The sequence below is a fragment of the Engraulis encrasicolus genome, chromosome 22 (assembly GCF_034702125.1).
Source record: "Engraulis encrasicolus isolate BLACKSEA-1 chromosome 22, IST_EnEncr_1.0, whole genome shotgun sequence".
Lineage (NCBI taxonomy): Eukaryota > Metazoa > Chordata > Actinopteri > Clupeiformes > Engraulidae > Engraulis > Engraulis encrasicolus.
The window spans coordinates 45,309,170-45,337,169 of NC_085878.1; the positions used below are offsets into that span (position 1 = coordinate 45,309,170).

Below are 28,000 nucleotides of genomic sequence, written 5' to 3' on the forward strand. Positions count from 1 at the left end.
AGCTTTCGCCTTAAGGTTTTTCCAGCAGCCTTTCAGCTGACCCTTGTCCCTGGCCTCCTTTATCCCAGTTGCCCCATTAAACTTCTCGGCCAATGCTGCCCACGCCTGTTCCTTTTTCTCAGAAGTCACACTGTCTGTTTTTTTGTCCTCTATAATTTTTCCAAATTCTTCCATTAATACTAGTAATAAGTTTTTCTCAAATGATGAAAAGTTTGATGCCCGCTGACGTGCCATGTTGGTTTCGCTCTTTCTGTCAGTGCCAGTTGATACAATGTAACGGCCGGTACGCGTGCAGTGTTTACAAATATATCAAACAAGCCATTGCAGAGCACTGAACGACTGTTGTTAGGCATGTACTTCATCGGTTTTTATTTTATTTTGTAGACAACAATAGTTTTAGCCTATGATTTGTCTATTTGGGCATTCATTTCACCATACGTCAATGGTGGATTGATGAACATATTTAAACTTACTTTAATCCTTGATTAAACCAGTTTAGGTAATCCAGGTTTAAATTTAAGATGTGCAACACATCTCGGATTAATTTAAACCCTGTTTAAGCATGGATTTACTAAACTCAGCTTAGGCCTAAACTAGGTTTAAGTTAAGCTATGTTGGTGCAACCCACCCTGAAACTCACTATTGCTGTAGAATTCAACAGGGTTTAGCCTATCTTGAATATTTATGCGTGGAACTCTATCTTGTAACTCAAGCAGACGAATAACAGCAGCCATGTTGTCCGAATAACGCATTTAAACCTCCTCCAGGGGTGGCTTAAATTAATCAGGCAATGCAGGTTTATCCTTGGGTTAAAATCACTGGTGCAACAGACTCAAAATTAATCTCAGTTTAAGTGGGGTATTAAATCTGAGTTTAGCCATGGATTAGATTTAACCAGAGATTACTGGAAGCTAAATTTAAACTGGGTTTAACTTTGGTGCAACACAACTAAAACTTAAACTTAGATTAAATGTAGATTAAAATTTAAACCACGTTGGTGCAACCCACCCTGAATGTATGTTCTCTACAAGTCTTCTGTTGTCCAGTCTTGCACTTTAAATGTCTGTATGAGCAATGTCTACGTCCATACTGTCTATGTCCATGTATGAGTACTGTCTATGTCTATACTGTCTATGTCCTTACCTAGATTAGTCTATGTCTGCATGGGAGAGCAAGAAACGCAATTTCAAATTCTTTGTATGACCAGTGCATGTAAAGAAATTGACAATAAACTTGACTTGACTTGACTTTATTCGGTCCGCGAGATCATTTCAAATGTGTACTACAGTTGGCCCACATACGTATATAGAGTAACAAGACGTGAATATAAAATTTGGTGCGTCACAGGAATATGAGTGGGACCAGGCCAATGAAAGACCTCACACGCCTACATATGCAACACAATATGTTCAGGCACATTTGAACTACCATATAAGATGGGAAACTTTACAATTTTGCGTGCATGCACACTCACTACTCAGTCAACTTTTTAAAATAAATATTAAGTTCGGCCCACAACTTCATTCCAGATTCTGTCCATTTGAGTTTGACACCCCTGCCGTGCCCATTACAACCTTTGCTACAGTTGGGATTTCAGGTTTTTGTGAATGGAGACCAAGGAAGACATTTGTTCTCAAGTATTAGTCAATGCTCCAGATATACCTGCTGCTATCCACCTTGAGATGATTCACTAGCAATGGGATTCCAATATGAAGATTTTTATTTGCAATTATGTTACTGGCCTGGTCTGGCACATTTTAGATCAAATGGGCTGTACGGCATGTGGCCCCTGAACTGAACAGAGTTTGACACCGCTGAAAATAAGCACAGTAAATAATGGCCGTCAGTAGGCTACAGTAGGCTGAGGTTAGGCTGTACCCAAGGGAGGTTTGACAAGAGTTGTAGGTTGGCAATCTTTCATTGAAAAAGACATAGAGAAACAGGAGTTGTTTATGAAGGAGAAGTTGGGTGACAATCATGCCCACATCTGTGATTCAATCAAGCAGACACTGCAAGAATTTGAAGATGATCTGATTACCTACAAATTGGAGAAATACAAGAGAGATGCCAACGATTACCAAACTGGAAAGATCTACAAATGGATGATAGGCGAGAAGAGGCAATGGAATGGCGAGGAGAGGCAACGGACCCCACCACAAAGATTTCACGCACAACAGAATGACTTCACTTCTGACAGTGATTTCCCCAGCGACTCTGATTCCTACCGCAGTACCCATCACTCCCAAACACGTCAGCCTCCAAAAAACGACCAAAGGAACCAGGCAAAGGGCCCACGAGGAAACAGAAGAGGTCGAGGAAGCCAAAGAGGACGAGGAGGGGACGGAAGAAACAGAGGAGCAATGGGACAAGTGGGGACAATGACACGCCAACAGGCCAGAGCCCAGTTGTGAACCTGTCTGATAAGGTACTTACCCCACAACATCTGTCAGCCCTGAGTAAGGGCTTGAGCTTTGTTCCCACCAGCCATACAAACTCTTTTGAAATCAAGACTGATATGTTTCACTTCTTCAGGAGAATAAAATTGAGATATATGTTTGGGACTGGAAATGTAGAGCAAAGTGTGAACAAACCTAAGTTTAAACCTAAAAGTACCTTTGTACCCCATGTAAACCACCCCTCAATTGATACATTCTGTAGGGTTGTTGAACAGGAGATTCTTGGAAGTTTTCAGAATGCACCTTACTCATATCAGCAAAATCTGGACCGAGAAGAACGAAATGCCATTCAGGAGCTTGCTAAAGACACTGAAATTGTAATAAAACCAGCGGCATATTAAAAATAACACAAAGGGGATTTAAGTGTGCAGACATTTTTCTTTCATTTTTACACAGTTTTTGTTTATGTTTGGCACCTTTTAATCGAGAGTGCGGTGTGATCCGGCTATACACAGATTACCTCTTTATACACCGGCACCCGAGTCCTTTGAAGTTCACCAGCATGTCCTCTTTCCAAGAGATTAATGAACTGACCTCTACTGGAGCTGAGACCTTTGCCTTCTCAGAGGCAGATGCGGAGAAGATCCTGTTGCCAGCTATCAGCTTTACAGGGACCAACTCTCTCTCAGCAGAAGAAATGAAAATGGATTTGATTCATTTAAAGAAGAAAGCAATTCGCAAAAGACTTCATGGAAGCACATTAAGTGAATACTGGAGGAACAAACGCATTCCAAAAGGCCTATGTATCCAAAAACGTCCAACGATAGGCAAAAATAACGAAGAATTCAATCAGAAATGGTGTGAGATACTTAATAAGTGCTCCATGGACTTAATGCTTTTAGTTATTCAAGAGGTCACAAAACAAAAGGAGGACATTGAAAAAGACATAGAGAAACAGGAGTTGTTTATGAAGTTGGGTGACAATCATGCCCACATCTGTGATTCAATCAAGCAGACACTGCAAGAATTTGAAGATGATCTGATTACCTACAAATTGGAGAAATACAAGAGAGATGCCAACGATTACCAAACTGGAAAGATCTACAAATGGATGATAGGCGAGAAGAGGCAATGGAATGGCGAGGAGAGGCAACGGACCCCACCACAAAGATTTCACGCACAACAGAATGACTTCACTTCTGACAGTGATTTCCCCAGCGACTCTGATTCCTACCGCAGTACCCATCACTCCCAAACACGTCAGCCTCCAAAAAACGACCAAAGGAACCAGGCAAAGGGCCCACGAGGAAACAGAAGAGGTCGAGGAAGCCAAAGAGGACGAGGAGGGGACGGAAGAAACAGAGGAGCAATGGGACAAGTGGGGACAATGACACGCCAACAGGCCAGAGCCCAGTTGTGAACCTGTCTGATAAGGTACTTACCCCACAACATCTGTCAGCCCTGAGTAAGGGCTTGAGCTTTGTTCCCACCAGCCATACAAACTCTTTTGAAATCAAGACTGATATGTTTCACTTCTTCAGGAGAATAAAATTGAGATATATGTTTGGGACTGGAAATGTAGAGCAAAGTGTGAACAAACCTAAGTTTAAACCTAAAAGTACCTTTGTACCCCATGTAAACCACCCCTCAATTGATACATTCTGTAGGGTTGTTGAACAGGAGATTCTTGGAAGTTTTCAGAATGCACCTTACTCATATCAGCAAAATCTGGACCGAGAAGAACGAAATGCCATTCAGGAGCTTGCTAAAGACACTGAAATTGTAATAAAACCAGCGGCCTATTAAAAAGAACACAAAGGGGATTTAAGTGTGCAGACATTTTTCTTTCATTTTTACACAGTTTTTGTTTATGTTTGGCACCTTTTAATCGAGAGTGCGGTGTGATCCGGCTTTACACAGGTTGGCAATCTTTCAAAATAAAGTTCTTCATTTCACCTGCTTTGTAACCTTTTGCCAACCCCTCGTCTATAAAATATTGGTGTTTGTTTTTTGGCCACAAGGTCTCCCTCTAGTGTTCAGGTTTGTCCCCTGTAACTCCTTCCCATATTACTTATTTATCATGCGTCTGAACTCTGAAGAGTGGTGAAGCTGTGAGAACACCCCGGCCAGAAGACGGTTTCAAAAACAGACATCAATGCACAGGTAGCTAGCTCTGTACAGGTTTATTTACATTCACTGTTCTGTACATGTCAGCAGGAGCTGGGCAAAGGAGTGTTTTATCAGAACATTTCCATGCCCAACTCAATAGGTTTCTCCAAACACTCACACGAACACACGCACGCACGGCCTCACGCGCACGTACATATGTACACACACGTACACACATACACACACAATGCTGTAACATAACTCAGCATCTTTAGCTGGGAATGTAAACACTAAACTAAACCCAACAAATGCATCAAAAAGAAAAAAATATATATACACACACAATTATATAAAATATACAGGTTTAAGGCAGCCAAAAAGACCATCCAGACATGAAATGCTGATAGTGTGTTACTGTGCTACTGCAGACAAAGAAAAGTCTTAAAACTTAAGAGAGTTGGGAAGGAAAGATATCTTCCCTAAAAAAAGTAAAACCAAGGGGAAAGCCAGTCATAGGCTGACCAGCTAAATAAAAAGAAAACAAGGAGTTGCGATCAAAAAGATCAGGATTCCAAATAAAAAGGCATTGAAATAAAGATGGCGCTCAGATAGTGAATCCTCCCAGCTAAAGTCAATACTGAAGCATGATGATACTGACGTTGAGTCAGCAGAAACACACTTCAGTCTCCCAAACAAATAGAGCAATGTTAATGGGCAACCAAATGATTGATTTTGATCGTTCCAATTCAACCAGGTGAACATTAAACAAGGCAATCACCTGGTTAAATTGAAGAAAAAAAAACCCAGGTCATTTGGAAGATGTGGCATTGGATTGTTATTTGTAACTGATGAATCCAGGTAACTCATCAATGCTGAGCAATGCTGATGTTAGGGAAGTGTAAAGATAGCCTACACAGTTTACATCATATGCACACATTATTTTCTTAAGAAAAAAAAAGAGAACCTTAAAAAATAAAAACAGATGTAAATGATCCTTTACTGAGCATTAAGGACTTTTATCCATGTTTTTAAGACTCTTTATAAAGCGATTCATACGGAGACTAATGCTGATGTAACACTTTTCCTCCTTTCCTTACTGACACACAACTAATTTGTCTCTTCAATTACTCTATTAATCCACTTCAAGTGAAATGCTGGTTTGTGGGACTCAACATTACTATTATTATTTCTTATTTATTAACATTATCTTTATGATTATTTATTTTTTTACCAGTTTTTGCCATTGTTTGCCTTTGGTTTAAACTTCTGGGCTGTGTAAAAAAATAATCAACATTTCAGTTTGTGTTTGAACACTATGGCAATGTAACTGTGACACACAGACACTGCACCTGTGTGTACACACTCATCCAAACACACAGTCACACTAATGCGGACCCATATTCAGCCACACATACACACGCATACTTTCTCAGGCACTATATCCACTCCATTTGACTGAAGGTGAAAAAAGATCCAAAAGCCCCAAAGACACGGCAGCTTTAGCCACCTCACCATCAGACATCAGACCACAAACTTGTTCTTGGTGGTGGAGCCGCTCTTAGTGGCCGTGTCTGCGTGGGACTGGTAGCCAATGATGACCTTGGGAGGCACCCCCAGACGCTCCTTATATACCCTCCTGTGGGGAGAAGAGACATGGTCACATACTAGTACTTACAAACTGACCAACCCAACCAATCAAAAATGCATTGCTATACAATGTACTGTATACCCAGGTCTGAAGGGCATATAGAGAAGAGGGAAGAGAGAGTGTAATTGTATTGTTACTCACTAGTACTTACGTACATGCTGACAAAAAATAACACAAAAATAACGAATTGTGGAGTTGTGTGTGTGTGTGTGTGTGTGTGTATATATATATATATATAGAGATATTATTTATTTATTTATTTTTTTGTAGTTTATTTACATTACACTTTCCGAACTTTGAGAGATTTTGGACAATGGTAAAGTTTGGTAAAGGTGGCAAGAGAAGAACAAAGAATTCTATATGAGAACTAGAAATGCACTCAGAGAGTGCAGACCTCCGCCAAGGAAGCTGTTTGATAGAACATTTGACTATGTTACACCCTATTTTTATCTGAAGTCTTTCAGCCTTCTTTTTTGTGAAGTCACGCCCTGTCCCGCAATTCAACTTGTGCGCTCTGGGGGCATCTAGATTTCTACGATAGCAATGGTGAAGAATCTTTTTTTGAATCCTGGTTACGGAGCACCACCAAAATGTAATCACTTGTTCCTTTGGTCATTTCAAACTCCACAAACTTTCATCCAAATCCGTTCATGAGTTATCCTGCTGACAAACAGATAGACAGACAGACAGACAAACAGACATACAGACAGACAAACCATCACGATCGAAAACACAACTTCCTTGGCGGAGGTAAAAATGACTCACCAATGACTTATGTTTATAGATTACAAGAGGGGAACTACAATATACTGTAGCAGCTAATCACTGTATACTTTCTCTATGTGAACAGTGACGACAACGTGGACATCAGCAGGTTCACCCATCTAACAAATGGTCACATACCGAAAAGTTCAGGGCCCCGCATGTATGCAGGTGGTTCGCAGGTAAGCACTTAAGTTAAGAACGTAACCGGTGTGGGAACAAACATCAGCACCGTTCTGATTGGCCTGAAAACAGTAGTAGTGTCATGGGGTCATTTTCTGATGACACGAATGCATCAAATACCCAAGACCATATTCAGAGTTTCTACTCTAAATCCACGACGTAAAACAAAATGCACAACATAGCAATCAGATTGTCAAAATAATTGCTACTCCCTTGGATAATTTGCATTCTAGAATGTTGCATTTTAGAGCAACAAGTAAAACAGGCATACAATCCCAGATGTGCCATTTCCACTATATACAAAATGTATACAAATATACAAATTTACATGATATTCCCTGTACAGACAAAATGGCCTATTCCATGACTGGAAAAAACTCTATTGAGTTTCCATGATATTCCCGGATTTCCATGACCAGTGGGAACACTGGATATTGCACTCTCCATCTTCAGCTCACCCTATGTGTGTGATCGCGTCCTTGTTCTCGTAGTCCGATGTCCAGATAGCGATCTTGTCGCCTTTTGTCCTGATGTTGACCACGGCTCCACACACCTCATCGCTGTGGTCATCAAAGGCCTCGCCCACCAGGCACAGAAGCTGAGGAGGGACACGGAGAGCAGACATCGTGAGACCAGGGACATATTAAGGAATGAAGCCACCCTGGGCCAAAAAAAGGGTCTGGACTCCATTTTGTGGGTACTTGATATGCTAACTAGTACTTTAGGGGAAGGAGAATGCAATGGTTGCAGATTTGACATGGCCCCTTAGGACCTGTGACACCCGCTGATCCCATTCATTAATCATCAGTGAAACTTTGGATGATGATGATGAGGGACCAAGCACAAATTTAATGAGTTTCTTGAGATGAAGAATATAATCATGGTACGTGTTGATAACAGTGTACCGATGCTTGGTACTTTATCAGCCAAGGAGTTTGTTACTGCCCATAAAATCACACAGAGTGTGTGTGCATGTATGGGTGCTTGGTTGTGTGAACTTTAGGGGTGGGGATGCACACACAGAGAGGCACACACACTTGTGTGCTGTGTGCTGTGTGCTGTGTGTGTGTGTGTGTGTGTGTGTGTGTGTGTGTGTGTGTGTGTGTGTGTGTGTGTGATGCATAGAAAAGTTATGGAGTGGAAAGAAGGCCCAAAAGGTATGGTGAGCTCATAAAGGGTTCTATTCAGGCCTCCCAACAGTCACATGGATGTGAAAGGAGAGTGTGTGTGTGAAGCCGGACCGCATTACATTAAACATGCGCTGAGTGTAGTATGTAGGTTAAACCAACATGGATTGTGTGTGTGGGAAGATGAGTTTGCATATGGAAGTATTCACATATGCTTCCACTTGTTTGTGCATCTGATTCAATTGTCTGAATGCATCTGTGTGTGTGTGTGTGTGTGTGTGTACCCATTCTATGCCTTGTGTACTCATACTATGTTTATTATGTGTGCCCTTGAAGATTATCCAATTGTGCATACACTTAATGTTCATATGCATCTCTCTTTGTGTCCATTCCTGTGCCCATTCCTGCGTGTGTGTGTGTGTGTGTGTGTGTGTGTGTGTGTGTGTGTGTGTGTGTGTGCGCGCGCGCAGGTCTGTTTGTGCACATTTGTATGTATGTTATGTATGCACGTGCATATCCCTTTGTGTGCACTGATGTGCGCGTGTGTGTGCTCACCGTCTCAAGCCAGAAGCGGTCCAGGTCTTGGCGTCGCTGCTGCTTGGAGAGGGTGATGAGCCAGCGGCCGCCACGCTTGTTCCTCTCGTCCTCCCACATGGGCTCAATCCCGTCCTACACACACACACACACACACACACACACACACACACACACACACACACACACACACACACACACACACACACACACACACACACACACACACACACACACACACACACACACACACATACAAAATGGTAGAACTCAATGCCGAAGCGTTGATTCTGATGCCTTAGGAGCCATTTCGGTACAAAGTGTGAAAGTCATTGTGCACAAGCCTTAAGTAATACAGGTGCAGGTGTGAGGCAGGAAAACTTGATCCATGCTGAAAGTTCAGGAACCACTGAAGACGCACTGGGTGAAGCACCTTGTTCGTTCCAAGAAATAAAAATAAATTTAAAAAAGAACAGTAGTGTGCAGTGTTTCTTCTGAACCCTCAGCAATAATGTACAGTATCTTGTACCCCACTACGTCAAAATCTTCAAAAGTTATCAGTCGAAAAACGACAAACAGGAAGACAATGTTTGGTCGGCTTGGCAGAGGCATAATGACCTAATTTATGTTTGTCTGGTGTATGTCTTATATGTTAATATAGCCTCCAGTGAAAGGTGAGGGGGTCCTGCCTCTAAGACTGTTAAGTCACTTGAACCACTTAAGGCAGACAATGCTACTTCTACGGATTAAAAAACATGTCATTCAGACAACAACACAAACAGCTCTTGTCCCAAACAAGGGTGTGTTTCTCAACAACATCTGTTCCCATTATTTCCCATTGGAAACCTAGAAAGTTGCTATAAACTGGTTAGCAAGGATGCTTTCGAGAAATGGGGTCCTGGTCTTGGGAAACGCCAAAAGGCTGAACATGGCAACTAGTGTTCAAATCTATGGCTAAGGGCAAAAGTGACTGGTAGAAATGAGACAGGGTCATAGAAATAAGCCTGCTGGCCCAGACACTCATACCAGAGGGACAAGCTTGTCTTTAGGGTCTGAGCTACACAACTGCCACAACTCCTTTTAAGACCCCATCTGAAGGGCTACAATTACACTGAGTGAAGGAGGATGGCGTCTCACTCCTCTTTGGCAGACTGCGTCAACAATTTTGTTTCTTTGAAGTCTCTCTCAATGTCTCTCCTTATTAATCTGCTGATTCAATGTTGCTATGTTTACATCTTCAAAAGCATGTACTTTGTTCCATTCTTTTAATCACAGAACAAATAAAACCAACTAGTTTTAAGATACTAACATGTTCACATTCTGCAAAGTCACAAAAATAGCCCAGATCCCCTGATGCACTACATAGACATAAACAAAAAAAATCAGCACATTTCAACAGATTTTAGAGGAACAAAAAGCTGTGAGACCCGAACTCTGTTACATAGAAACATTTTCCCGGTGGGCATGTTCCGCGTTTTAATCAACCTTTTTTTCTTCCATTGAGACGATGGCATGCTGTGATGAGAAATGTTCCCTTTTTCTTGTTGCTTTCTCATGCGAGCAGCGAGTGTCAATTATGATGGAGGGTGCTGCCACCTCACGAGCTGGTTTGCACTGTAACCATGCAGTTGCTTAGGAACCTTTGTCACACAAAAAAGCAAGCGTCACCTTATGAACGGTTACTACAGCAACAGCGGCACTGACGGGTGAGCGTACTGCGTGCGAATGATGTATAAGTTGGTCATTTATTTATCATTAAAAAAAAAATAAGATCAATTCGGACTAACACATTGGATTAGTTGGAGAATGGTTTACAAGTAGACCGAGATACTCCGAGAGACTCATTCATAAACCAGGGCTTAACATTACAAAATTATATGATAGGTCTTTATTCATTATCATAAAAAGGTGTCTTGTACATTACGATATTAAAAAAAATGTCCCAATAAGCTGCTTGACCGTGGGCAAAACCCAACAAAAGACAGTGACACACATAGGCACGCGCCCACTACCCAAACACTTGGCTGTGACTATTTGCTACTAATTATGTCAGTCTCGCTGACTGGACACTTTGGCAGATAACTTACTCTCAGGAATGACATACCGCAGTGGTCTATATTCAGTTTGCCTCTCGTACATCGGTTATTTGAATTGAAAATTCAAGATAACGCAAGCTTGGTTTATATACGACTTATGTTATAGTAATTATACTATCATACATTATACTTATATAGAAATTGCTTCAGCGCTCAATCTTCGGAGCTTAGACATCATGGTAAGGACAAAAATACTGACAACAAGATTGTGGCAGATAAGAAAGGTTGAATGGCTAATGACTAACGAAAGCCTCTAGCCACAGTGGCCAGTGAGCAAAAACAGTTCATCTCATCAAGCCATGCTCACATCATCTTTGCCTGACAGCCTTGGCAGGGGCTGCGCGTTGACCTTGCACTAGGGGTCAGAAACCTAAAACTGGTGACCTTCAACCCAGCTTAAATTAAAAGGAGTTCTGAAAGGCAGCACCCACCAACTACACAACAACTACCAAACTTCAGCTACACGCAGCACAGAACACCACACACATTAACACTTATGCATAAACACAACATGCATACTCACTGTTAGAAAGAGGTGTTGGCATCATAAACGCATATGGTGTTCAATTGCAGAAGGGAGGCAAAGTGAGGGCTCCCTCGCCACTGAAGTGTTTGGGTGGCTGGGTGCCAGCAGCAGAAATAGGAAGCTAGCTACAGGCATATTAGTATGTGTGACACATATGCCCGATGTCCAGCTTGACACCATTATGTGAAATCTGGTACGTGTGTGCTTGCACTCAATGCTGTTGTCTGTGTGCCAACACATCTTAGTTATGGGGCAGTTCATTTGGGCAGGCATGCCTCAGTGAGACTGCGAAGGACAAAAGGCATTTCCTGCAATGGGATTTGATATGGGCTACAGCATTGTTAGACACAACAGTGCTCAGTACCATGGGGCCTGTTCTGGTTCTGACATGAAGAGTAAAGATGCTTACCTTGAAGAGGGAGTAGTCACAGCCAGACATCAGGTTACTTGACAGCTGAATGTGATTATAAAGCCTGGTGAAAAAGATGCAGCAAGGCAGCATGTTTAAGTCACAACAAGTAGTTTTTGTCTTCACCCCCTACAGGTTGGACATGCAATTGCCTCATTAACTATAAAGACAATTTTGCTCTTCCAAAAGGCTAAGCAAATTCTTAACAGACTTGCGCTGTTATTTATTTTTATCACATTGCATTAATGGGGGGAAATTTCTAATAGAGAACCCCCCTAAACAGCACACTACAGCAAGTTTCAAATACAAATAGGGTGGAAGGAAAGAGTAAGAGTATAGCAGCGCTGTACAGTAAACTGTTTTCTACAATCTGACGTGGCATGCTAGGCCATGTACAGAAACAGAACTATAAGCAAGCGTACATCTGCTCAGAGAGGTTAAATCTGTCTACCATGTCACATTCTTATTTGGGAGCAGCTGTGAAGCCAAAGTTCTGATGACACTTACGCCCAGAAATCTTCCACTGTGTCAAACTTTGAGATGAGACGCAGGTTGGCTTGCCATGTTTTGCTCTTGTCATTTTTGAAGAACCACAGGGACCATCTGTCAAAAACAAACAGAGCCAGACAAACTTGTCAGCGGAAAATAAACTTTACATCATCATGGTTTAGAAAGCAAGGAGAGTTGGAGTATTCGTTATGAGAAAAGCTGTTTTGCAAGCCAACACACAATGAAAGCAATTTCGCAAATGGACAAGGCAAAGCTTTTCCTTTGAGTGCAGTGGGGGGGAAAATGAACAAGATCATCAGAAGAACCCTTTGGTTCAAATTTGGCTGTGTTGGTGGACTGGTATATTGGTAGAAGAAAGGATAACCTGTTCTGCAGAGGATGCTTGATGTAATCTTCAGGATTTACAACTTCTTGACCAGTAACTTCAGTCTTGTCTTCCTCAGACTTTGAAGGATCTGAAATGGTTTCCTGTGAGGGCAAAGAACGAGATCATTTTTTGAAAATGTCTTCCAATAACTGCTGCAACATAATAAGCTGATGATAATGTTTGTAAAAATGAGTTTGTTTGATAATTGTGTGTAAAAATGACTCATGGGCAATATTGTTCCTTCACAGGTTCTTCTCACAACCATATCACATAATGGTACTGGCAGATTTACTGAGAGGAGGGGGCGGGGACGCCGGTGTCATTACCACTTATTTTCACTCAGAGGCTTTGACAGAGTGAACTTCTGTCCTGACCACAAGTCATAGCCATAATCAGATTCAATCTTGTGAAACCACCAAAATACTAGCAGTACAAATAATAATTGTTGATTTAAAAAAGAGGTTGCATATACGGTGCATTTAGCTACTTTAGTTCAGGGACTACGTTCCTATCGAAAACCGCATAATTGATTGGTTATATTCTAAAGCGGCTGTGCAGTGTGCAGTGGTTATATTCCAATCGTGATGAGCAAGCTTGCGTTGCGAGGCCCTACGACATTGGGCAATGTGTGTCATGGTTAATAATTATTAAACCGCTAAGATAAGGTTAGTGTACCAAACTTATCGTAGTGCTGCTCAAAACTGCAGAACCGGTCATTTACTTTTAATGCATGCAATAGCAACATATGTCAAGAAAGGCAATAATATCAGTTAATTTTATGTTCTTTAAACTGGTTTATGAAGGACAAGCCACACATGTGATGACAACTAACTTACTAACATGGTAAACAACTGGGTTGTTCAATTTGTATCAAACTTAGAGCCTTCACAACAGCGGGTATACTTATCTTTCACACTATGCAAAAGTGTAATCAAACAAGAATTCTATCTGGAATAGGCCTAACTAGTTATACTTTGAGTTAGACTGATCAATGACACATCTGTTGACACAACATAAGGAACAGGTTAGCACGCGCTAGCACGCTAGTAGGCAATACTTCACTATGTTCTGAACTCGGAGAATGAATTAAACCTGTTCTAGCTGCTAACCAACATTACTAAGTAATGCCAAATCAACTGTTCGCGTGCTATGAATAGGGTTTGTCGATCAAAAAGTACCACTGGTCTACACTAGCTAACTGTCAGAGGCATACAGACTGAGACTCCCAACGGAGTTCGCTCCCGGACGTGCGGTCCCCGGTGTTTCTATCACTCCCGGACTTGCGGTCCCCACCCGATTATATTTCACGTATTATCATATACTGCCACATACAAGCAATTTAGGGTTAGGTTTAGGTTTAGGGTTAGGTTTAGGGTTAGGGTTAAGGTTAGGGTTAGGTTTAGGGTTAGGGTTAAGGTTAGGGTTAGAAACAAAAAACTAACATCAACAAGATAACTGGCTCCGTAATATGGCGGTGGTACCGTTAGTCTGGCTAGTGGGAGCGAGATGAAATGGGAGTGTAATGAGATGGGAGCGTGAATCTGGGAATCCTGTCAGGTCTCCACACCACGGCGGATGACTGTCCACAGACCAAACCAACGCAGAACTGGATTACGCGTCTTCAGAAAGTATTTTCTTTCAAGTTATAGCTGATTGACTCTGATGTCTAACTGGAGTACTTCAATGGCTGCAGCGTTTCTTCGACATGTTGTAGCTGTAAACCCACACAACATTTCCGAATGATTTAGAAAATCCCTATTGGTAAGACTTTACTCACCGGTTCCGCAGTCGCCATCTTCCAAATATCTCCTACTAGCCTCTGTGGCCAGAAAATAAACGCTGATTGGATGACAGGGGTTCAGGATTTGTACTGCGCCTTTCAGCGTGACAAGCCCAACTTTGGCAGTCAAGTCGACTCTTTTTTTTTTCCCAAGGACTCAAGGAGGCCGCCCATGCAAGGCTAAAGTCGTTCTTCTTAACTTGCAGTGATAACATTAAAAATTAACTTAACAAAATAAACTGATAAACTAAACTGATAAACTAACTGATAAACTTAACTGATAAATAAAAGTATTTTTATTTTTTAAAGGTTTTTTTTTGGCCTAGCAGTAGGGATTTCTGATTCACAGCTCACTGTTAGTTTGAAAGGTGAGAATGCCTACATGAAATATAAATAAACACAAGATGCAATCAAAATGCACTGTTGTTTAATAGTTATTGAAAAACCAGCAGACATGATACAATCAGCAAGGCTATAATAACATTTTAACTGTCAAGATAGCCTACTAGATACTGGCCAAAGAATTGTGAGGTTGATGGCAGGCAGTGTCACTGTTGCATTCTTCAGAAATTCAGCACAGCACGCAGACTGGGGAAGAACAGAAGACAATTGTGTTTTCTTAATAACAAAGCCGTGTAACACAAGGAACATTACATAAGGATATGAAATGCTGTCAGTTTTCATTGTGTAGCTTATCTCAAAGAGAGAACGGCATTCTGTTAAAGCATTACCTCTCTCCACGGTGCATGAGATCAAAGGCCTCATTAATCTGGTCGAAGGGCAGTGTGTGTGTGATAAACTCGTCAACTTTCAGTTTCTTGGTCATGTAGTCATTCACAAGCCTCGGGACACTGTCCACACTCTTCCAGCCTGGGACAAACAAAACAAAATAGAATAGAATAGAATAGAGAATAGAATAGTGTAGCTTCATTAGTCATTGTATTTGTAAAAGGCCTCCCATTGTCATTGCGACACTGCACTCTACAGCACAGAGAAATGTCATACCCGTGCAAGGGGACAGCCCCAAACAGTGCTCCAGGGGAGCAGTGCGGTGGGGCAGTACCTTGCTCAGGGCACCTCAGTCATGGAGGAGGATGGGGTTAATTAATCCGGTTAATTAATCCCCGCAACAACCTGGCAGGAGTTGAACGTGCAACCTTTAGGCTACAAGTCCGACACCTTAACCGCTTAGCCATGACATGCCCATGACTGACATTCAAGCACATACAAATTCTCACACACCCTCCCAAACATATCACAGCCATACGATTCCACATTCGTGTGTGTGTGTGTGTGTGTGTGTGTGTGTGTGTGTGTGTGTGTGTGTGTGTGTGTTTTCTGTAGCAGCATTTAGTGAAGTAATGGCTGTTATGTTTGAAAAATATTTTGTTGTCTGCTTGTTCTGGTTTCTGGGATGGCTGTCTAGATTAACATATACCGTATGGCTTAATAATCCGATGCTTTATTGAACAAGGCGAAAGTGACAGCAGCATAATTTATGTAACATCAACTGAAACAAAACATTCAAATGATTAACTGATATATTGTTCTGAACAGAATGACAGTAGTTTTGATTGAAGCATTTGCACAGACAGGTTGAGCAGCATTACCTTAAAGAACATGAAAACCTGAACCCTAACAAACATCATTATAATGGAAATGTTTGCAAGAATTCAATCATTTCTGAAAGTATGGATTGGAAAACATCTACTTGCTTTTCATCCAAGCATATGCAAAAGAAATCACACAGTGCATGGTTCCAAGGCAATGACAAGGTACGTAGTATGATTAGAGCCTATTACAAATTGTTTTTCATTTCTTTTCCTTTCTTTTTGTTGGTGCTAAATAGTATATTCCACAGGTGTTCATTTTGCAGCAAAGAAAATTCATGGGCAATTTTGAGAAATACATTGAAAATGCTGCTATTATACTATGTCGTTTTCATGCAAAATATAGTTTTCAAATGCATCAGAGACAAAAAAAAAACTGCGGGGGGGGGGACGTGAATACAGCAAAAGCGAAATGGTCAGTGTTTTATATTTTTTTCTGATTCGCGACCTACATGTCTGTCATCTCCAACGCACCTACCAACTGAGGTGGGAAAAAAGTCGTAAGTTGTGAATCTAAAGTCTAAAATTACATTTGTTCAAATTCATACCTTAGGGTATTTGTTTAGGAGGGGGGCATGTCTCCATCCTGCCTAGATCTGAAACCCATGCCCTCCTTCAAGATCAAACATTGTCACTGACCTCCAAATGCGGACCCTTTCCATGTGCGCCCGGTGACCAGCTGGAATGGCCTGGTGGCGATCTCCTGTCCGGCCCCTGCAACTCCCAGGATGACACTGGTGCCCCAGCCCTTATGACAGGCCTCCAGGGCAGCCCTCTGAAAGCACAAGCACATACACAGTGTTGCTATCAATATTATAATTTTCCCTTTACTTTCATATGGCAACTCAACACATACACAGTGTTGTTGCTATTAATATTTTATAGCAAGTAAGTAGGTTATAAAGCACATTTAAAAACACTAGGCAACACCTGCCCAAATGACTGTACAGAGTCAAGTTAAGAGACTACTAAAATAAGCAATAAAAGATAGAAGCATCACATATTGATCAAACAGCAGAAAGTAAGCTTGGCTGAAAGTATGCTTGGAATACTAAACAAAGATTTCAATAGACAAAGTCAAAGACTGCCAGGAGGCAAATCGCATACAAAAAATTCCCACACATGAAAGACATATGAAGTGTTAAAAGGCAAGATACAGGTTATAAATGTTACTTTGCTTTCCAATGACAACACAACACATCGTGAATTGTTATCAATAGTAAACATATTACTTTGCTTTTGGTTGCCATTTTTCACACAAAACCACAGACCCATTATTCATTCAGATGAATAATGTATTGTTATGGTCATTTCAGGAGTGTGGAGAGAACTACCCGATCATGTAGTGAGAAGCCATTATTGCATTATTGACATTTCCACATTTTTGCGTGTGCAAATACTCACAGCATGTTATTGGGGTTGGCGAATGACCTGCAACATGTAACTTAATTGTGAGAAAAGACCATTTCATCTTCTCAAGTGCATTATCAAATTCAAACCGTAATTGAAACTGGTGAAACTGTGAAAATGTTTGAAATCACACAGTGTAATGTTTTTAACCTAAGTAAGCCCCTCAACAAGCCAACTGATGCTTAAATAACTCATTACTAGGAGAATGAGGACTACCTGTCCACTGTTCCTACTGTCTGTCCTACTGGGCAGAAACTCACTGGAAAAACCTGGTACGATGACCTGGCTCACAAAGCCTGTGAATACAAGCCAATGTTATAATATCAAGTCACCAGGCGGTGCTTGTGAAAGAAGACAACTAACCATCACTCCAACGTTGCCGATGCACTCAAAGGTGTAGTCCAACCCCCCGTCAGTCATCTCCACCAGCACCTCCTGGATGGGCTTGCTGTGGTCTTTGGGGTTCACACACTCGGTGGCTCCAAAGCTTTTGGCGCTTTCGAATTTTGAGGGGTTAAGGTCGACGCCGATGATCCTTGTTGCACCTGCTACTTTGCAGCCCATAATGACAGCCAGGCCAACAGCACCCAGACCAAACACTGCACATGTGGTTCCAGGCTCAACCTTTACCAAAAACATAAAAAAAACACATAAGGGAATTGAGAAATACTACAACATAAGCTTGACAGACAGACTTAAATTATGCTTCTACTAACAGTTTTCTTCTACCGACATATCTTAGTTTCTTCACAGATTACTGAGCTATTTTACAGAGCATAACAAACACCAACATCTTGAGAAATTGCGCACACTTGCTACAATATCTACAAAACAATATGAAGAATAAACAAGCATATTATAATAAAGCAACTTGTTCCTGACCCCAGCTGTGTTGATTGCTGCTCCGTAGCCGGTGGAGATGCCACAGCCCAGCAGGCAGACTTTATCCAAGGGGGCCTTCTCTTCCACTTTGGCCAGGGAGATGTCAGCCACCACGGTGTATTCGGAGAAAGTGCTGGTCCCCATGAAATGATACAACTGCTTGCCCTTGCAGGTGAAGCGGGGGGTGTTGTCAGGCATCACGCCCCTACCCTGGGTGATTCTGTGGAGAATGCAATTGGTTCTTATTATTAGAATAACTTTACAACACTTGTTAGTAAGGCTTTATAGAATCATTTGAAAAGTTAACATCACATAACAGTGACAATATTGACACTACCAGAATGATGTAGTTCTTTTTGTTATTTAAGATTCTTTTAAAACAGCATTCGTGTATGGACTGACTTTACGCATAGTAGCCTACATTTTACCAAAAAGCATACCTGATTTTCTGGCATAGGTTTGTCTTTGGGTTTCTACAGAACTTGCACTCTCCACATTGAGGTACGTACAGAGGAATTACAGCATCACCTGTTGAAAAAGTAAAAACAACTTTAATAAATAGTATGTACTATGATATTATGAGCTATGCTGGCATATTGCTTATAAAATGGCAATTGTTCTTCTCTATGCCAGTGGTTCTTAACGGGAATAGTCCTGGGACCCACAATTTTCATTATTATCATTATTATGTGAACCAATTTTTAGTCGAGCCATCGGATTCTCTAAATAACTATCAAAATATAACCATGCCTTTCATACTATTTTAACAGGACAGCTCTGCGACCCACCCAGTAGCCCTCTGCGACCCATTTTGGGTCCCGACCCACCAGTTCAGAAACACTGCTCTAGGCTGTGCTTAATTTATAATGTGTCTATTGAGTACTGAACAGTATGTGCCTGTTCTTTTCCCATTTGTCCTGTGGTCTGTTACAGAGCTGCAAACCAACAACACAGAGAGCCACCTCACCCCTAAAACAAACTTATGGACTGGCATTTGTAGAACATGAGCTATTGAAATTCTCATTATTCAATCCACTAATACATTTAACTATATGTATGTCAAACATTATGTCAGTGCTTTGCGCAAAATACTTTCTTTCATAGAGGAGAGGCAAATGGCCCTACAACATTACATTTGTTCTCTACAAGCATACATGTAACACATATTTGAAGTAGTTATGTTGGACCTGGTTTGAAGTTGGTGACGCCCTCCCCCACACTCTCCACGGTGCCGGCCCCCTCGTGGCCCAGGACGACGGGGAATAGGCCCTCAGGATCGGCCCCACTCAGAGTGTACGCATCCGTGTGGCACACCGCAGTGAAGTGGATCTGGATTAACAATGCATAAGGTGTTTGTTGAGCTGGTGAAGGCCTGTTCATAGTTTGCATTTTAGCACATTACTTGTATTATGGTAGGCTTGGGAAGTACTTCTAAATATAAATAATGGGTCTACCATATTGTTAGATACTGGCAGTATTATTTTAATGCAATCTTACCAGATTGGTAGAGGGGTAAAACAACATGTCAACATCACATTGATATGTACTCTATGTGTACTGTTCTTATCAACCATAGTGGCTGCTGGGATGGGCTGCACCCATACACTCTACATGTGCTATGTATAATACCTTTGATGATAATGCACCCACATTTTACTGCTGTTTACCCTACAAATAGACCCTTAGTGATTAGTGACTCTGTCATTATTACAGCCGGTCAAAGTCTACTATAGTTAGCTCTGTTACCTTGATGCGGACTTCGTGGGCCTTGGGTGGAGCCACCTCCACCTCTTCTATGGACAGGGGTTTTCCTGCCTCCCAGGCCACCGCTGCCTTGCATTTGATCACCTGCCGGGGAAGCACAGATGCATTTACACTACAAGCCTCCCCAGCATGGATGGATTATGAGGGGTCTGGGGCCTGGGGCAAGATCATCGCGGAGTCCCCCCCATCCCACCTCAATACTCCAATGCTCCCCAGCTACTCCAATCATCTTGAAGCAATAAAGTTACATCTTACTCATGACCAAAAGGAGCGAGAGAGAAATTGAGATATTCCTGATTTACTTGCCATGACCAATTGATACTTTATCTTATGGGCGATATTAGAGTTACTGCACCCTACTGGGTGGGTGGACTTTTGACTTGCTGATATGGATGACATGTCAACATTTGTGTTGATAAGGTGCATAAATTATACCTCCATGTACGTGCAATTATTAAAGAAAGACTGTGGCAGCATTGAGCGTCATGAAATCAGCTGTCTACAATATCAACAACTCCAAATATGCAAAAACACAATGCAACTTACTGTACAATAATTAGACTGCAGAGTACATTAAATTACAGCGGTGTTGGATTAGGTTCGTTGTGCAAAATCTTTTTGCTCATCATCCAATTTCTTTTGCTTGTTCATAAACCTGTCCTTCCCCATGAATTATCATCACCATTGTCAATTTGAAGTGTTCTTATTTGCTTTCAATGTTACATTTAAGTGCATGAAAGGGGATCCATCCTCTATCTCCACCCACAATCCTGACTTACTTTAGCGCTGTGGTTCCCAAACTTGTTCTGATGGGACCCCCTTATGGACCTAAGAATATTTTCCAAATGCTATGTTTTTGATAAACTTCAATGAAAATCCAAGGAAAGGTAAATAGATTTAGTACCCACTGAAGTGAATCAACCCCCCAGTTAGGGGACCACTATTTAGGGACATAACACAGTTCCCATTTTCTATATGCCATGAAATTATAGCTACGACAGTTAAGAATTGTATGGCCATTTCTCTGCTCTGGCAGGGTTGGAGAAAGGAAAAAATTTTTTTTACAATGTTGACATTGTATTATTATAGTCATGGCTACAATAAGATAGATGGTGGTAAAGAGGTAGGTGTTTAAAACCCCTTTCACCACTGATGTATTTGAACACATTGTAGAAGGCACAACTGAATCATCTCTGTGTTTATGAATGGTGCACTCTTAAGGGGTCCTTAGGCATTCCTCTAACTTATGTACTGCATTTACAGTACAGTAGTTATGTAATAGGCCTACGACTCTATTGGCTATGGTTAGCCTCACTGTAATGCATTTCTACTGTATACAGATTATGTTACAGTATGCAACATTCTCCATGAGTACGGTTTCTGTACTACTTTTATTTAAATTGCCAATTACATGACCCTATATTCCATATGAGATAAGTTAACAGTAGTAGCCTACTTTTTCCCTTATAACTTTTCCTGGCATTCAACTCCTGGCAGCTGGACAAGAACTCCACTGTAAAATTGCCCGGGTTATTAATTAGAATTCCTCCCCCGCATCTCCATTCGTTCTAAAACTCTCCACACCCAATTATAAACTGTTTTCCCCAAACACGTGAAGTGGGTGTGGCTGGGGGTTGCAGTATGCGCCTTACAACTATGTTACAAGATAACAACGAAGCGGCTAGCGAGTTTGCGAAACATAGGACGATATTGCGTCCGCTCGCGTTTCTCGTCTCCAATTGGCCACAGCGGCTCCCCTATGTCTCATTCTGATTGGCTTTCATTTAACAGCGCGCACGACTTACAGATGTTTAAATGCCGTAGGCTACCCGAAGATGTTTTTTTTGTCACGTTTTGCAACTTAGTGCAGTGAGAATGACACATTGTAAATAGCAGCGTTATTTGCAAAGTTAGACTATTTGCAAACCCTTCACTCGGTCACTAAATCCTGTCCTCGCGCTCGCTGAGATAATAGAGGCATGCATGTATAGGCTCTCAATGAGGTAAACGCTTAGGCGCAGTTAGAGTTTTGTAATAAACAACAGCCAGCGAACACTGTTGTTATCATAGCGAGGCTGTCTTATGAAACTTATGTGGAGATATTACTTAGTAATGGGATCTGGATGGTTTTTTTTTTCTCGAAAGGAGTTGGCTTTTATTAAATAGGCAGATGGACACTTCACCATGGCATTTTCTTGTGTTGCACTCTCGGAAATCGCGTCTGACACGTTTTCCCCACATCAGTAGCCATCAGCTCCAACGACAATGCATTAAAAAAAATCACGACATGGAGGCTCAATCAATGGACTAGCGATTCAATTTATTCCGTGTGCGCGCGTCTGTAGGCCTATGTAGCTTGCCACCGACGTCGTGAAATATAACTGGCGGTGCCACATTTGTGCCATGGACTCGGTGGACAACTTACCTCACCTTGAGGTTTGGATAATGTGAATAAAATGAAATGGTACGTAACATTTGCATTGCATCGTTGGGTAGGCCTGCTTTTGTTTATGCTTTTCCCTTTTCGACTAGCCCTGTTAGAACGGGGCTGCGCGCTGCTGGGGCGTGGTTTCGTTTTCTTTTTGCATTTACTCCACCCATCATCAGCTCAAACAGGGGCGATTATAGAATCGCGAAAGACGTGGTTCGAGGCGTGCGGAGCTGAGTTCCACTAGGCTAAATGTTGCCTGTGTTAGGACCCACGCACTTTAAAAATCAACTTTTCTGTCGGCAGTTTTTACAGTAGACAGAGAAAATTTGCTCAAGCAATTATCATGTTCTTTAAAGTAGCCTAAGTCCAGTCCTTGGCCAAGGAGTTATATTATTAGCTTATTAGGCTATTATTTTAAAATCACGCTATTTCCAAAGCTCCATGCCTCCTCCTTGTGAGAAGTCGTTTTTTTACCACCATGCAAAATAGGGCACACTAAAGTAGCCCTTTTCATTGCACATATCTTCATATAGCCTACGAACCTGCAGAGGGATGGCGAATTTGCTGTTATCAAATTAAATGTAAAAATGAAAATTTCGAATGAAAAAGACAACTGGTTTATTCGAGGGAACAAAGATTTCCTCTCTATCCGGCTGGAGAACAACGCCATTGTTTACTTGAAGTGGCGACCGCTTAAAGTTAAATAACTTTGGATTTAAAGAACATAACACTGCCGTAAAAACCTGTAAAAAGCTAAGAATCTCAGCCTTCTAACAAGCCCTAACACATGTATGTAGGTCTAGGTTAAGGAGATCGCTGTCTGTTCGAAAACAAAATGACGAGGTAAAAAAAAAAATGGTTGGAAAGCGCTATTTTTTCACTTGAAACAGCGGCCGCTTAAAGTTATGTAACTTTGGATTGAAAGAACATACAAACGTTCCGTGAAAACCTGTAAAAAGCTAAGAATCTCAGCTTTCGAACAAGCCCTAACACATGTCTGTAGGTCTAGGTTAAGGAGATCGCTGTCTGTTCGAAAACAAAATGACGAGGTAAAAAAAAATGGTTGGAAAAAGCTATTTTTTCACTTGAAACAGCGGCCGCTTAAAGTTATATAACTTTGGATTGAAAGAACAAAAAAACGTTTCGTAAAAACCTGTGAAAAGCTAAGATTCGCAGCTTTCGAACAAGCCCAAACACATGTCTATGGGTCTAAGAGAAGGAGATCGCTGGTTATATTTAGTCCTATATAGGTCCTATTGTTTAGATTAGGGCTTAGATTCACAATGGCGTGAAAACACGGTGTTGTCGCGGCTAGTTGCAGCAGCTGATCATACCGGCCCAGTTCTAGTCCCCGTTGTATGGAAATGCGTGCGAGACAGCACCATCGACCCCCCCGTCAAGTTTCATGAATATTTATAAAGCCCGCACCGGAACGCGGAACCCAATGGAAAAGAGACTTAAAGTGTCATCTGTTTCAAGAAATGAGCCAAATTATAATAAAATGACATGATGAAAATGGCATTTGTAGTAGGCCTATAGGCCTACACACGGGAGTTTCCTGCAGTTAGTATAGCCTAATGTAAAATTAAATTGTAACGTCATTTGTAGGCGCTATACCTTAAATACTGGAGCTCATTGCATCGTTGGTTATGCCAAGCCTACTTTTGTTTGTTAGGTCTAGGCTACTTAATATATCTGTTTCAAGAGATAAGCTATGCCAAACCAGGTAATGAAATAAAATGAAATTGTAGGCTATACGTTTATTTGTATAAGCGTAGGCCTAGCCTACTGCATCGTAAATTGTTTGGGTAGCCTATACTTTTTTGTTTGTTAGCCTACTTTTAGTGTCATAGCCTATAGGCTACCTTTAACACTTAGGGTTTTCTTTTGCCTTAAGACTATAGGCTATCTGTTTCAAGAGATGGGCCAAATTATTTGTACATAAGTGTTCTGCAAGCCTGCCTTGAGCGCGAGTGACATTCTTGCTGTCAAATGAAAGCCATCAGAGGGGAGGCACAAGGGAGCCGCTGTGGCCAATTGGAGACGAGAAACGCGGGCGGACGCAATATCGTCCTATGTTTCGCAAACTCGCACGCGGCTACACTGGAATTCTAAACTGTGTTTTGTGCAGCTCGAGCTTGAACTTTGTCTTGACCTTTAAGCCGTAATTCAAAGTTTGACTTTGAGGTAGAACTAACCACCGAAAGAGCGAGCCTCAATGCTAATCGCAAACGTTGCTCTCATAATTATTCATATCGATATGCTTTTATCCAGATTGTCATTTGACAGCATTCATTCATTAAATTATTCAGATTTTCTGAAATTTTGGAGGAAACAAGTTCTCAGACAAGCCCACAACCTAACCGGGGAAATCAGAGATTTCAGAGGCAGGTTTGCGACACACGTTAACTGTGCTTTTTAGTGCATCAAACAGCAGTCCCAATGATGACCGTAAACATACTCGTGGCAAGTAAATCTGAGAACAAAATGCCCATTACCTTCCCTGCCGTTGCCATAGTTTTCTTCTTTAGAGTGGACAAAAAGCAGCGTCGATGTTACACACAGTCCAGCTACACCATGTGAATATTGCGGAACAACCTCTCAAGTTCACCAACTACACTTCTGGTTAAAGGTGGGGTAGGAGATGTTTTTCTGGAACATGTTTTACCATATCATCTGAAAAACCCCTCATGACGCCATAGCACCAATTAAAATAGAGTGTTTGGAAAAAAAACGAAATATTTTGGTCCAGTGTAGAGGGCGTAGTCAGAAGAAAACGGCAACCAATAGAAGTAATACTCATCATCACTTCTATTGGTTTCTGACATGTCCATCAACCACCATCACTCACCCCTCCTCCCTGCGCGTTCACCGACTCGTGAACTTGACCGACCCCGCCCCCATCATTCATGCACACGCGACGAGGCTCATCATCACTCGGCTAGCAAGGTAACGAGAGTTAGCAGCAGGCTGAGCTACTTGGAAACTTTGCTGGCTTTTGCAGAGCTACAGGAAGAACTTTGGCTTTTGTTACACTGGACTAACCATGTCAGGATAACATAGTCCCTTGGATTATAGTCATTGGACTCGCAAAACCAGATTCCAACACGGGCTTACAATTGGAAATGGGACCTGACACTCTTGGACACAGATGTCGGCTACGGCAGCGGCTTCAAACATAGGCTTTGGTGACCACATTTCTAATCGAGAGGTGAGGTAATATATTTGTCTGTATAATATTTTGTGAATTGGTTTAGGACACAGTGGTGTCTTTTTTAAGCAAGTAGGCCTATCCATTGAGAGGGGTCAGAGGATTAGCTCAAGCTCCAACATATCTAGCTGCTACCTTAATCGCTTTATTTTTGGTGTTTTTTCCCCCCTGTGACATTTATTCTGTGCACATAAACACGTTTTCAGAATTGCTCTGTGTAACTCAGACGGTTACTCTTGTGTGTTTTGCTACTAGAATCTAGTTGTGCGAACGAGCGACAAACCAGCTGGGAGGATGGAAGCACCTGTTCTCAATTCCCCTTCTCCACCCGCGTTCAGTAACTAAATATGGATTCACCCCGTAATAAGTAAGTAACCTACCATGTTTACACACACATTACTTTGACCAGCAAAGCCCATGTCTTTCTAGTGGTTTACAAAAATATATCGTTTGCATGTTTTGCTTTGGGTATGTACGTCTCTGTTGTATGACGATGGTAATACTGTAGCAAGCACAACCTCGCCACTCCAGCATTGCAAAATAGATTGCCTTTGGGTTTTCAAATGTAACATGATTGTGGGTGTAGAACTAATGTTGTTAACTCGCTGATGTCGTTTTTGAGAAGACAGTAGTTTTGCATTTGATAAATACCACCTAATGACCATGACGGCTACACAGCAGATCTTTATTGTGATGGCTACACTGAATGATCACATGGAGATGCCGGTACATTATTTGTTTTTACCATGGTTATATAGAAATGTTCTGCTTTGTCCATTCCAATGTTGTGGTGTTTTCCATAGCTGTTCCTTGCTCCTGTATCACAATCAAGGCTGCCAAGTAAATGAAGGATGAATCACCACACACTGGTAGTTTATTTGCTGAACAATGCGTTTCGCTATTGCTTCATCAGGTTCACTCTCACATCAAGGCTGCCTTTGAGTTGTTAAAATGTTTTTCATGTTTGTGGGTGTAATTTCGTCCAGTTGCAGATACTACTATCCCTTTTGGAATGATCTGCCTTTGAGAAACAATGGTTCTATCTGACAAAAGCATATGAACAGATCCTGTAGTTGTAATTGATACACTAAATTATCATATTCCTATGTGTGCGCGCACACGCGCTATAGGTTTCAATTCAATACACTGGGACACTTTTCAGTCTTTGAGGTTGCTGGAATCAACACAGACTACCTCCATGCACCTAATCAGAACACTTTGCATGTTTTTTTGTGTACTTGTCCCCTTTGTGTATTGCTGCTAATCTGTCTCTTTCTAGGTTCTGTTGGTTGCATGCAGATTGTGCCAGATGATTTATCTGTCTATGGTCTTAGCATGGGCTCTGTGCTAATATGCAATTTGTGCTCTTTTTTCCCTCAGGTCAACCGCAGACAGGTTACACAACCACATACTTATGCCAGTAAAAGCTACAGCTCTTCTCCGATCCAAGAAGCCTGGGCTGCAGTCACCATCTCAACACACCAACCAAGAGAAAGGTGGATGGCTCAATTCAGTATGTAGTTCTGCAAATATACTCAAAGGTCTTCACAGCCCCCCATGGTGCTGAATGCATTTACATTTATTTTTTTAAGGTAAAAACAATGCTGATTACAGATCATAACTTGGGCCATGAGTGAAATTTGAGGTAGCAGCCATCACCTGATGGTGAGAGGTGGTCCTAAGATCACAGAGAGAAGCAGGTTAAAATCCCATCCTTACCTCTCCCTACCTACATCTCCATCCACAGCTGAAGTGCACTTGAGCAAGGCACACAACTCCACTTTGCTCCTGGGACTGTAGCCAACACCCTGTAAAACCCTGCTGTGTAATTTGATGTAATGAAGCCCTAATATAGTATAACACATTGCTTGTTTCAGATATGGAAAATTGCACAATAAAAGTTCCAGGACATGAAGGCTGCATACTGTGAACGTCAACCTTCAGGGCACCGTCCTGTGCAGAAGACTTTCTGCCCCAAGAGGGATGGCTGACGGCAGACACTCACAACCAGGTGAGCCCAGATAAAGGAGTTATTTTTGGTGTCCCTGCCCCAACAACCCAGGTTACTTACATTTAAAATGTCACTGGAGCTACTGTCAGATATGTGATTTCTAATTCTGTTTATCTTTTTACAGCACAGACGCCTCCAACCTCAGACTAGGCCCTTCACAGTTGCTGCACTTACCCACCTTCCCCGAGTTTTTGTGTGGTAATGACAACTGTAAATATAGTATAAAGTAATGTA

General features: G+C 41.6%; 2 protein-coding genes and 1 long non-coding RNA gene across 5 annotated transcripts; 1 reads left to right on the forward strand and 2 right to left on the reverse strand.

The window, feature by feature from the left end:
- Nucleotides 1–4,564: 4,564 nt before the first annotated feature.
- On the reverse strand, nt 4,565–14,562 carry eif4ea (eukaryotic translation initiation factor 4ea). The gene is made up of 7 exons (XM_063188003.1): nt 14,445–14,562; nt 12,665–12,768; nt 12,298–12,393; nt 11,791–11,854; nt 8,781–8,894; nt 7,557–7,696; nt 4,565–6,141 (listed from the first exon to the last, which is right to left on the reverse strand). Exons 1-7 carry the CDS (start codon nt 14,460–14,462, stop codon nt 6,027–6,029), a joined length of 651 nt encoding a protein of 216 aa, XP_063044073.1. The 5' UTR covers nt 14,463–14,562; the 3' UTR covers nt 4,565–6,026.
- Nucleotides 14,563–14,857: 295 nt separating this feature from the next.
- Nucleotides 14,858–25,160, reverse strand: LOC134438432 (alcohol dehydrogenase class-3-like). The gene is made up of 9 exons (XM_063188006.1): nt 25,043–25,160; nt 20,096–20,197; nt 19,537–19,678; nt 18,790–18,877; nt 18,350–18,569; nt 17,831–18,091; nt 16,697–16,832; nt 15,179–15,317; nt 14,858–15,035 (listed from the first exon to the last, which is right to left on the reverse strand). Exons 1-9 carry the CDS (start codon nt 25,058–25,060, stop codon nt 15,011–15,013), a joined length of 1,131 nt encoding a protein of 376 aa, XP_063044076.1. The 5' UTR covers nt 25,061–25,160; the 3' UTR covers nt 14,858–15,010.
- A 246-nt stretch (nt 25,161–25,406) lies between these two features.
- On the forward strand, nt 25,407–28,000 carry LOC134438556 (uncharacterized). 3 transcript variants are annotated; one of them, XR_010032622.1, is made up of 5 exons: nt 25,407–25,760; nt 26,011–26,122; nt 27,136–27,268; nt 27,633–27,766; nt 27,891–28,000. It is a non-coding gene; the product is annotated as an uncharacterized LOC134438556 (long non-coding RNA). The 3 variants fall into 3 exon arrangements; XR_010032620.1 differs by having other exon boundaries at nt 25,407–25,755; XR_010032621.1 differs by having other exon boundaries at nt 25,407–25,755; nt 27,136–27,251.

Bases quoted from the DNA above. Each gene is read 5' to 3' on its own strand.
- LOC134438432 (XM_063188006.1), bottom strand. The intron at 19,679-20,095 runs GTAACAGAGCTA...TTGTTAATCCAG, and splicing joins CCCACGAAGTCCGCATCAAG to ATCCACTTCACTGCGGTGTG. The intron at 18,570-18,789 runs GTATGCTTTTTG...CATTCTCCACAG, and splicing joins AACCTATGCCAGAAAATCAG to AATCACCCAGGGTAGGGGCG.
- eif4ea (XM_063188003.1), bottom strand. The intron at 11,855-12,297 runs GTAAGTGTCATC...CTTTTTCACCAG, and splicing joins ACAGTGGAAGATTTCTGGGC to GCTTTATAATCACATTCAGC. The intron at 8,895-11,790 runs GTAAGCATCTTT...GTGTGTGTGTAG, and splicing joins GTGACTACTCCCTCTTCAAG to GACGGGATTGAGCCCATGTG.